The 12,440-nt window shown below is 38.8% G+C and overlaps 1 protein-coding gene across 7 annotated transcripts in view; it reads left to right on the top strand.

Moving 5' to 3' along the window:
• The window catches only part of LOC103178459 (coiled-coil domain-containing protein 9), a 46,543-nt gene that overhangs the window by 971 nt on the left and 33,132 nt on the right, over positions 1-12,440 (top strand). For 3 of the 7 annotated variants that reach the window (XM_042338056.1, XM_007893209.2, XM_042338061.1), the window contains exons 1-2: positions 6,681-6,761; positions 11,619-11,729. In XM_042338056.1, coding sequence (XP_042193990.1) covers positions 6,750-6,761; positions 11,619-11,729 — 123 coding nt within the window. In that variant the 5' untranslated portion in view covers positions 6,681-6,749. Of the gene's footprint in view, positions 1-3,027; positions 3,066-6,679; positions 6,762-7,095; positions 7,399-11,618; positions 11,730-12,440 lie in introns of those variants that run through there. The other 4 variants (XM_042338059.1, XM_042338058.1, XM_042338057.1 and 1 more) reach the window with 3 other exon arrangements.

A 12,440-nucleotide genomic window follows, 5' to 3' on the forward strand; every position in this document is an offset into this window, starting at 1 on the left:
GTAATCCTTGCGTTTCGATAGAGCGCCTTAGCGTGTTGTCCAGACGTCTGAAAGTACTTCACACGACGTGCTGCAAACGCGGCAGCCGGTTTGCACGCAGCAGTGCCCCACGAGCAGTCGTGGAGCGAGCGACCAATTTTAATTTGGGGGATTTCTTGCCCAAGACACTGGGACCTCGGTTTAAGATCGTATCGGAAGGACGGCACCACCGACGATGCAATATATCCCCAGCACTGTATTGGTGTGTCAGCTTAGACAATGTGATTGAATCCAAGAACTTGACTGAGTGCTGAGCCAGGTTCACATACCTAACAATTCCCCGGAGGGGGAAAAAAATGGTCGTCCACTTCAGTGATTGTGGAACATTGCTGTGCACAGATTTTCTGCCAACAAGTACACCTTACAGAAACCTCTTTAAGATATTTTTACATGATAAAAAGTTATATAAAAATGCAAGGATAATTATAATTACACAGTCCCAACACTTTCGAACTCTGTGAGGCACTTCGAAACTTTTTGACGGTATAGGCGTGATATCAAATTCAAAGATTTATTTATTTTAATAAAGCAAAACAACTTTGCCTGGTCGTTCAATGGATCACAATAAATGCTACTTGTTCCAGAAGAGAGTGCATCTTCCACTAGTTTCACTAAAATGACCTTCATATGTCATTCTGGTTTTATTGAAATGCCAATATTTACCATGTGATTTCTTTTGGGACAAGAACAATTCTGGACAACTGATACTATATCTTTTCATCTCTTTGACAGAGGACTGACTTTGCATGTCACTGTGGTGAAGAATTTTTGTAATTTCTTAGAATTGCAGTGGTATGAGGCGATTTGGAAGTATTTTATTGATGTATGTTGTAGCGAAAGAATTACTTAAATAATAATCCTTGTATTTGATGTAGAGTCTTATCACATTGTTAAAGAGTCTAGAAGTGCTTCATAGGATTTTACAGTTAAGTATAATGACTATATATTTCATAGCCAATTGCAGCAGTCAATTTGCATACAGCAATGTCCCACAAACAGCCATAAAAGTGAATGAACAATTATATCTGGAGTATTCTTGACCAGGATATCAGAGAGAAACTTTTTGGATAGTGCCAATGGATCTTTAACATCCACCTTGTGGGACTTTGGTTTAATGTCTCATGCAAAGTATGGCATCTCTGACAATATAGTTCTCCCCCAGTAATGCACTGGAATGTCAGACAAGACTATATGCTAATTCTGTATTTCCATAGGACTTTAAAATAGTTAAATGTCTCAAAGCGACATATACATACAAAGTGGGAACCTGAGCAGGAGGGAGTTGGAAGTAAATTTATAGAATATTTTTCAAAGCGGGGGGGATGTGAAGGAATTTAGTGAAGAGTTCCAGAGAGGGAACAGGTGGCCGACGATGCACTGATACCAAAGTCCAACTGATTCAAAACACTGCCTGTACCCTCACCCATACCAACTCCGCACGCCTATCACCCCGGCCATTGCCAGGTTCCACTGGTTCCCTGTCAAAGAATAGATAAATTGCAAACTTCTCACACTCGGTTACAAATCACAATATGCCCTCTCCAATCTCCTCTACCTGCCCTTCTTGGGCCTTCTGCATGTCCCTCAACTGCTCTGCTCCACCGGCAACGACTGTAGTTTAAGCCACTATGCCCTGAACCTCTGGAACTCCCTGCCTCAATCTCTTCGCCTTGCCCTCTCTTTGCCCATCGCTGCTGAAGACTTTCCTCTTCGACTGTGCCTACAGTACCTTCCCTTTTTCCCTGGCTCTAACAATGTAATTCGAAAACACTCGTGAGACACCACCCTGTGTGAAGGGTGTTGTATAAGTGCAAGTTGTTTTTGTTGATGGTGTGGTAGAAGATTGGGGACATGGAGCAAGTGAGAAAGAGGAGGCAGAATGGAGGGATTGGGCAAGGGAATAGTACTACAGGAGAAGTGTGACTGAGGATCTTGAATTCAATCTGCTGGAGCTTGGAGAGGGTGGGAGTGATGAAAGAAATTTAGAAATTACATTTGTATGCTAACTAATATCAAAATGTCTCAAAGTGCTTCAAGGGGTATACTGTAAAGTGGATTTGACTGTATTTTGTGGTAATGTGGCAGCCACTTGCACACAGCAATGTCCCACCGATAGCCATGGAGTGAGTGACCAATTTTATTTGGGGGATTGTTGACCAGGACACTCGGAGAAACTAACTCCCTTATCTTTTCAAAGAGTGCCATGGGATCTTTAACATCCACTTGAACAGGCTGACTTGGAACTCAGTTTAATGTATCATCTGTAGGGTGGCACCTCCGACAATGCAACACCCCCCAGCCCTGCATTTCCCTGTATTGGAGTGTGGTCTTAGACAATGTGATTCCAACTCCCGACTTAGGGTTTGAACCCACAACCTTCTGTCTCAGAGACAAGAGGGGTACGAGCCAAGCTGAGACACAAACCATTACTCCCGGAAAGTGATCCACCAATCGACCGGGTTTGTACTGACTGCTAGGTAAACAGGCATTTGGAGTAAGGAAATCTGCCTAAGGCTTGGCCCCACCCGGGAATCGAACTCAGGCAGGGCAAAACCTTAGGCAAGTTTCGTTATGAGGTGAGTGCACTAACCACTACACTACGGGACTTCTGTAGACCATTTGAAAATGACAAAATCTCTATGGACTAACTAAACAATGCAATTACAGATAATGCCCTGAAAAGACAACCATTCACAAATGTAAAGGAACTTGTGATATGGTACAACATATTGTAACATGGGGAATTTTAATATAATAAAGTAATTCAAAGAGTGTGGGGAGAAGAATCTTCAAGGGAAGGCTCTTTATAGTTCCTCAAAATTTTGGGACTATTTTGTTTTGAATTTTTTAGAAATAAAGATGATTTTATTGCAGGCCAAATCTACAAATTATGGTTTTGATGTTCAGATTGTGCTTAAGTTCATTTGCAAAAGATTTTTATACAGAAATCAGTAAGCCTCATACCATTTGTTGTCTATGTCCTTGTAGGGAGACGTTTGAGGAACAGATGAGGTGGAATAGAAATGGTAAGTATATATTGAAGATATGGTTTCTGTATTTCAGCCCTCTTCCACAACTATCCTTTCACAGTGGTCAATATTTGTTTTTTTTATAGATGATCAAAATGTGTATCAACCTATAGTCTGATCCCCGTTATAATGCAACTCATTATAGTACAAGTGCATTTTTAGTATAGGTATGTTGTGGACCTGAGATATACCAGAAGTGCTGGACACTTGCAGATTCTAATGCTGACTGACCATCTTTTTATGTGCATGTAGGGTGTAGTAAATGATATTAGCGATGCTTGTGCCCTATGTAATGCAAGGTCTGGTTTTTTTATGTGGAACCAAACCACCACATTAAAACAGGGTTCATCCGTAGTAAGGCACTATACAAATGTAATTTGTTGTTGTAGCTGACTGGTTCAACTCGAGTTTGCTCCAAATTCCCTGCTCTTTTTTTTCCCCCCGCCCCTCCCCAACGCCAGCAAACTTTTAATTTCTAGTCTTATTAATTTCAAACCGTATTTGAAAGTAGCTGTCATCTTTCCAAGTCTGTTTTCAATAGTTTTTACTTAAGATTTTATTAGAGGCTGGTTAAGTTTCTATAAACAAACAGTTTGGTGAATTATGGTCAACTACCTAATTTAATATTTGGTCAAGGACTTTTTTCTCTGGTCTCTGTTAGTTTCCATAAATGAGGGAAAAAAATGACGTGTATTTATTTGAGTTGCCCTGTGCTGCCGTGCAAGCATTACAATGTTTGGTTTTGTTAACTGATTGAAATTCAACAACTATCTTTAGGGCATTTTCTAGGTATGCAATAGAATGAGTGCTTGAAGGCTGTGTGAGGTTGGTCATATGGGAAATGTATACTTCTTGATTTATGATAACTCTTGAATAAACTGTTGACCTCAAATAGCCGCACATCAAGCATAGATCTTTAGGTTATTCTACATTCAATGGTTTTAAGTGCACATAAACTAATTTAAATGCTTGGTCTGTTCTGGTTCATAAGCAAAAAAGTGTCCCAGTATGATGTTCCCTTTATTATCTGAAATAGGGATGATGCTTTGCAGTCAAACATTTTAGTTAGGTTGAACTAATTAAGTGTCTCATAATAATAATAATCCTTGCATTTGATATAGCACTTTTCACGTCTTCTAGATGTCTAAAAGCGCTTCATAGAACGTACTGTAAAGTGAATTGACTGTATGTTTGTGGGCGAAATGCTGAGGCCAATTGCACACAGCAGTATCCCACAAACAGTTGTGGATTGAGTGACCAAATTATTATTTTTTTCTTTTATTTTGTTTTCTTGAGAGATTATCAGGCATGTAGAGTAAGGGAACTTGCCCAAGGTTTCGCCTTGCCGGGAATCAAACCCAAGTTTCTCACTTGCGAGGTGAGTGCTCTAACCTCTGAGCTATAGGACTACTGGACTACAGGACTCATCAACCTTTTCTGTCATTTAATTTTTAAAAAATGTCAATGGTTCTACAAAATTGTAAGCTAGTTTGTTGTTTTTTGGAGGGGGAGAGAAGCCCTTAAATTTTAATTCTTCTGTTTCTCTTTGCGGTGATTTCCTAGTTAGAGAACAGACTGGAAACCTGCGCTCGGCTTTCTAACAATGCCATTTGTTATGCATTAATGCTGTATTTCACTTTTACTGTGAATTGCTGTTATTATGCGAGTATTTACCACAAAAGCAGCATATAAATCAGGATTGAGCACGGTAATTTCAGAGCAAAAAAAGGCTTACTCCAGAACCTTGGGACATCCTCCCAATGTGAAAGGTGCTATACAAATGTAATTTTGTATTGTACTGATGTGATAATATTGGGCAGTGACACAAGATTGTGGGTTCAGGCTCCATGTCAGGACTCTGAGCTCGAGACTCTACGCTGACACTCTTGTGCAGTGCTGGGAGAGCTCTGCATTTTCAGGATTGCATTCTTCAGATGAGATGTTAATCCAGAATGTCTGAATTCAGGTGGATGTTAAAGATCAAATGGCACTATTAGAAAAGAGAAGTGCTTCTCTTGGTGTCCTTGCCAACAATGCTCCACATTAACATTTATGGGACATTGTTCACAAATTGGCTGCCATGTTCTCCTGCAAATACAGTCACAACATACACTTCACAGAAACTTTTGAAGCAACAATAAATCGCATTTATATTACACATTTTATGTAGAGAGGACGTCTCAAGGAACTGTACAGTCGAGCTAGGGTTTGATTCGGGAGGGGTGGGGGCCAAAGCGGGTGGGAGAATAATCAAAGAGGAAAGTTTTCAAATGGACCTTGAAGGAGGTGAGGGAAGGGGAGAGGCATAGGGACTACTGGATCAAGTACCAGTGGGTGAGGGCAGAAAGGATGAAGTTCCGATCGCCGATGGTGGAGAAGGCGGGGCGGGGGATGTGAAGAGGGCCAGTGCCTGCCGAGTGGAGGGAGCGGGTAGGTTGGTAGGGTTTTACAATGTCACAGAGGTAGGGTGGAGCAACATCATGGAGCACTTCGATATGTTCTTGCCATTTTAGGAGCTATATCAAATGCAAGTGTCGTTATTGATGCATTCCAAACCTCTGCTTAACTCATTTTATGCATTCTTCCTTGTATATTAAATTCTCCCAACGATTTTTGCAATCAAATATTTAAGTGTTCACGTAGGGCTTCTATTTAGTTACACATAATATCTTGGCTATTTTTATTCTCTCTGAGTGCTAGTTGCAGAAAAGAAATTGATTAACCAAAACATTTTCCATCCTAGATCATTATCAGGAGTTGTTTTCAAATGCATCTTTTGCACTTTATGGAAATCGCCCACAAATATACGGTCAATTCACTTTACAGTCTATTCTGTGAAGCTCTTTGAGACGTCAAGAAGACGTGAAAAGCGCTTTATCAAATGCAAGGATTATTATTATTATTTATTATTATTATAAATCTGTGAAATCATAATTGAGTTGTGTGAAGAATTAAACTGTTCTGTGTAGGAGCTTAAACATAAAACTCTATTCAGTAGTAGATCCCATGCTTGTTCTTGCTGGACGAGAACTTGCTGAGTTCTTTATAGACTTGTTTATACTTTTAATCTTTCTCGTATTCTGCCTAGGGACATTGTTCCAGCTGTAAAGAGCTGAATAGTGTTGCAGCATGGGGCTATTGTTCTCTCAGTGAAGGGCCATTGGTTGTAACCGTGGTATTCTTTGTGGTTATTTTATAAATTTTCACTGCGGACCAGTTTAAAATGAAGAAAAATTCTGGCTGTCTTTTAAATTCTATTTACAACGCGATTGTTTTTAAATATGGTCTTAGAGTCAAATGTGTGCAGTGCATCAGAGACATGTTTTTACTTACAACTATGAAAATCCATAGATTTTGTCCAGTGGAAAAAAGTACGAGTTGATGACCTATAGGTTTGATATCTAGAATCAAAAATAATTTGCAGTAGTAATATTGTCTTAAATTGTGTCCATGAAAATGTGGCTTTTAACCGTAAACCTGCAAGAAGGAGTGGCAGGCAGTGCAAAATACCCTGTGCTTAGCTGGGGATGCATTTGTCAAGCTGCCTAGCCACTTGGCTTGAAGCCTGCAGGCTTTTGTAATCAAAGCATGATCACGGATCACCATGCAGTTACTATTGGGACAGCTGACTGATGCCTCTAGAAGCTGTTTGGAAGCAGCCCAGGATTGCTAATATTCAAAATGCACAAAACTGTGAGTGCTTTATTTTACATTGTAATGTAGCGCTTAGTCATTAGAAAAAAAACAGTAAGTTCTATTGTGCCTTGTAAACTGGTAGTCAAATGTAAATCTGTATTAGCTAGAAATGACTTGTTAAATGGAAAGAGTGCCAGCCATTTGCAGACTGGTTGATCAGCTGAGGTCTGGTTACAGCTGTTGAAACATTGTCAGGAGTCAAGCTTTGAATGTTGGGTATGCTCAGCACTGTGTGTTTATGTGCGCACATTTTTACATGATGATGTTTCAAACTCTCCCTTGTGGGGTTAGATGACAGCTGACTCAGAGACTAAAGTGTGATACACCAAGAAAGGGACCCTGTTCCCAGAATAAGACGGCAGTCAGCATAGATATGACGACGTATTTTGTCCTGCCATGTTGAGTGCATTAACTGTATTGGCATGCAGTATTCTGTGGGCTGGCATCAGAGGCACAAATTAGCTTTGTCAGTTTATGAATTTATTTTTTAAATCTCTTCATCTCTCCCTTTTGTTTTTACTACCACACTTTTTCACCATTGGATTATACAGTAAACAGCTCCATGGTTTATGAATTGTAGAACAGCTGCATATTGCTTTCTTTCTGCGTCATCACTGAGAATGAAGTATTTGAGGTAAACTATTCCTTTGAATTGGGCTGGTCTCCAGAAAAAATAAATGTCCATCTTGCTTTGTATGTGATTGCAAATTGTGATGTATTCTTTCAGATTTTTGTTTAAATTTTAAGGGAGTGATATGAATAAAAGTATATTTATTTTAATCTCGTGAATCGCATCGGCAAATACAGGCATGAATATTTTCTTATTAACTAAACATTATCATTTGAGGACAGTTACTCCAGCTCATGCCTGCTATGTTCAGCCACAATATGGGGGTCAAAGAGATTAGGAATTGCAGTGAATCGGTTTGAAGAGCTAGACCAATTAAGAAACCTGAGGATCAAAATGTTCCTTTGGACTGTCTGAAACCAAATATAAATGCAATCTTTTTCTGACAATGTTTACATTTTTCAGCATATTTGCCTTCAAAACATATAAAAGTGCAATTTGCCTGACATTTTTTGTCCTATTCATAGATCTATCTGAACTGAAACTTAACTATCCTGTGAAGTTGTTTATAGAAATATTTTTGGGGACAATTTCTCTTGTCCTGCACAAATCGACTAGATGAGTTTAGTTCAGCGAGTTTAGTAAGTAAAAGAAATGGTAACTAGGTTGCTTAATTCTATAAAATGTATAGATTTTAATTGTCTGCAGAAGATTTTTATTTGTAAAAATGTAAAAGACATTTTTGATTAAAGTTCTGAACAGCAATTTAAATTGACCTGACCGCTTTTGATTTCAGAAATGGAGTTAAGCGTTTTAATGATTGTGCAACTTGATTTTAAGAAATTGCTGTATTAGCTATTTAAGTATAACAGAAATTATTTACCCAGTTTTTAAAATGTATTTATTCCTAAAATAGTGCAACTCAATTGAACAATTTCCCGTTCGGCCATTCGGCCCCTCGAGCCTGCCCTGCCATTTAATAAGGATCATGGGTGATCTTCTAAGCTAATTCCATTTACCCGTTGCATGGGGAAGAAGGGTATAAAATACCCACATTAGTTTACTAGTGTATATATCTTAGTTTGCCAGTCAAAAATAAGCAAATTTATACAACCTAGAGTTTATTCAGAAAGTTGTGGGTAAGCAGCTCTGTAATTAAAATGCTTCTAAGTACAGATCTAAGGGCCAAACCAATAATGCAGCTTATGATGAAATTTATAATTAATTAATGAGGGATATCCATCCAAATTAGGAATGTGTCTACCTGTTCTGATTTATGTCTTATTTTTCTAAAACTAAAATAAGATCAATTGTTGTAGAGGGATCTAATAGTAATTGAATATTATAGAGGATATTAATATGTTTTTACCAAAAGCTAAATAAACTATAAGACCATAAGATGTAGGAGCAGGAGTAGGCCATTCGGCCCCTCAAGCCTGCCCTGCCATTTAATAAGGATCATGGATGATCGTCTAAGCTAATTCCATTTACCCGCCCTATCCCCATATCCCTTAATCCCTCTATCCTTTAGAAATCTATCAACCTCAATCTTGAATAGGTTCAAGGACTGAGCATCCACAGCCTTCTGGTGTAGAGAATTCCACAAATTCACTACCCTCTGAGTGAAGAAAAGTTTCCTCAACTCAGTTCGAAAAGGCTGACCCTTAATCTTGAGACTATGACCCCTAGTTTTAGATTCTCCAACCAGGGGAAACAGTCTCACGGCATCTACTCTGTCAAGACCCTTAAGAATCTTATAGGTTTCTATAAGATCACTTCTAATTCTTCTATATTCTAGAAAATATAGGCCTAGATTACTCAACCTATCCTCATAGGTCAACCCCCACATCCAACCTGGTGAATCTACGCTCTAAGGTGAGTATGTCCTTTCTTAAATAAGAAGACCAAAACTGTACACAATATTCTAGTTGTGGTCTCACCAAGGCCTTATTACAACTGCAGCAAGACTTCCCTACTCTTGTACACTACCGTTTTGCAACGAACGCCAACATGGTATTAGCCTTCCTAGTTGCTTGCTGTACCTGCATACTAACTTTTTGTGACTGGTGTACACCCAAATCCCTCTGAACACTAACACTACCTAGTCTCTTCCCCCTCTAGAATATAATCCACTTTTCTATTTTTACTACCTAGGTGAATAACTTCCCCATGTTATATACCATCTGCCACCTTCTTACCCATTCACCTAGCCTGTCTATTTCCCTTTGCATTCTTTGTGTGTCATCCTCACAGCTTACCCTCCCACCTATCTTCGTATCGTCCGCAAATTTAGATATGTTAAGTTTTATTTTCTTATCTAAATCATTGATATAGACAGTAAATAATTGAGGCCCAAGCATTGATCCTAGTGGCACTCCACTTGTCACATCCTGCCAATCTGAGAAGGACCCATTTATCCCTTTTATTCCTACTCTCTGTTTTCTTCCTGTTAGCCACTCTCCAATCCATGCAAACATATTTCCTATTTGCTTTTTGACCTCAGTATTTTATTTTCACTTCACACTATTTGTCACTTGAAAGTAACAAATCTAGTCGTATTTATTGTGTTGCATAACTTTGCTGTTTTCACCCAATACTGTATTTTAGTAGAAGTCACATAGGAAAATGATCAGGTGATATCAGATATAATGTTGTTATAAGAAGAGCGAAAGAAGAGTTTAGGAAAATTTGTTTTTATATAGAGATTCGTTGGGATGTGCTGCCAAGTAAGGTGGTAAAGGCAGAATCCATTGTGAGTTTCAAGAGGGAAGGAGGGAATTATAGGAAAGTCTTGAACAACAACAACTTGCATTTATAAAGCTCCCTTCATGCAAGTAGTCTTAGAGCACTTAACAGCTGCATGGCTGATGTCGAGCCGGAAAGGGAGAGGAGGTGACTGAAGGCATAGGCAAAGAAGTAGTAAGATGGAGGGATGAGGCAAGGAGTTCCGGAGATTTGGGGCATGGTATAGGATATATAGGCTCCTCCTGCACTGCTCTATAAAATTATATGATTCTAAAGGAACTAACGTACTGCCAGCATTGTGATTTGGAGAGGGGAGAGTTTTTTCTACTTGTTGGTCCATCTGGACGCTGATCTTGCTACTTCTCTCCATTGGTTCCCTTGAGTCTTTTTCTCCCTCCCCCCTTTTCCGCTTGTATACTTAACACTCACTATTATAGACCTTAATTACGGCTAAGATTTCCTCTCTACTGCCTGTCCTGGGATGGGCCCCTTCCCATCGGTATTTCTTGTATTTGTCTATAATACATAATAGTACAGATGTGTGCACACATGCACACCTAGGGTAATGTGCAATATTTCACATTTTATAACAGAATTGGCCATCAAAGCAGAGAAAGCATCATTATGATTTTATTTGAAATGTTGCAGCTAAGCTGTTCTGGACTCCTTCCAAATGAGTTGCACTTTCTCCTTTTAAGAGACTTGTGGCTTTTGGTGAACATGATTAACTATAGCTGGTTAATGGAGAAATAAATGAAATCCAATATGGCATGCCAAATCCCATGAAGACAACCACATGAAAGCCAGGGTTTTACAATAGTCAGCAGAGACTAGTAGGATCAAATGACATTCTGTCCATTTGCTTAGATTTTTTAATATCATCACATAAATATTTTGATGTTAAGACACTTTTAAAACACATACTGATATAAGACATCATACAGGTGTAAAATGTTGTTGAATTATTTGCTCTAGAGATCCAGTTGTACAATGTTGGGTTTATGCAGAGGTAACCGGAGATCTGACTTCGAGTGGCGTCTTTCCAGAGGCAACTAGTTGAACATTCATAATTGCCTCTGCAATGCAATGTAAAAGTGTGTGAATTATTTTTATTGTGTTGGAGTACTTCTTTGATTTCCCTCTAACCTGCTGCAGAGTTGATCACCACTGAAAGAATGTGAAGACATTTTAGGTGAGAAATTTCTCTCCCTTGCTATGTGTAAGAGTATTGATAGTATGTGGTTTTAATAGGAAAGCTCACACCATTGTGGAATTAGTGACAAGATGAGTAACTGTGTTTTGGAAGCTTTTGTACATTTGTGCAATCTTTCAATTCCAAAGGCCAGGAGGGGAGAGAAATTCCAATTCCAATTCACACTATTTTCATAACATTTTGAAGCCTTTTTTTTCTTTGTAAGGTCTTTTAAGATCTCAAAGTTAAAACTGAATTGAAGAACTTGCCGCATTCTGTATATTTGAGACTCATTAAGCGTTTCATTTTTACCCAGTTTTTACTGTTGATTTTTACTGTTTTTTTCCAGGATGCTTTGGTGGACGTAGTTTTAAAGACTAAAGAGGAGAAAGATGCAGAGCTTGACAAGAGAATAGAAGCTTTACGGAAAAAGAATGAAGCACTTATGAAAAGATATCAGGTACATACATATTGAACATCACATAAATATACATAGTCACCTCACTGGGAAAATAAACCACCTATAACAATTTATGTTCATTGGATGTTCATTTGTTTCACAAAGCTCTTCATTTTTGTGTGTCAGCAGCCTTCAGTCTCGACTGTTGTGTGCATGGATTTATTTCCCTATGTAAATGAATCATTTGGTAGCAAGCAGTGGAGTTCTAAGATAGTACTGAGACAATCGCTTTTGAGCGAAGCTTTTAAAAAAGGTTTAAATGAAGTTCTCTTTTTGCCTGCTCATCAGTAGTTTTATTAGGCATAATCATTTTATTGTGCCTCAGACTTGTTTCACTAGGTATTACCTCACCCAAGTTAGTTTCAGTTAACTTTTATTTGCATTTAATAACTTTTTAACATTTGGCTCAGCAGTTTCCTCCAAGGGGAAGAAAGACATTGAGGTGACACACTTCCAACAATGTCAGTGTATATAATAGAAGCCATAATATATTGAACGTGGAGTCCTGTAGCTCAGTGGTTAGAGCACTCGCCTCGCAAGAGACCTGGGTTCGATTCCCGGCAGGGCAAAACCTTGGGCAAGTTTCCTTACTCCACATGCCTGATAATAATCCCTCAAGAAAAAAAAACACAATAAAAGATTGGTCACTTCAATCCACAACTGTTTGTTGGACACTGCTGTGCGCAATTGGCTGCCGCATTTTGCCCACAA

Source organism: Callorhinchus milii, unplaced genomic scaffold (genome assembly GCF_018977255.1).
Source record: "Callorhinchus milii isolate IMCB2004 unplaced genomic scaffold, IMCB_Cmil_1.0 Scaffold9, whole genome shotgun sequence".
In the NCBI taxonomy this organism is placed as follows: domain Eukaryota; kingdom Metazoa; phylum Chordata; class Chondrichthyes; order Chimaeriformes; family Callorhinchidae; genus Callorhinchus; species Callorhinchus milii.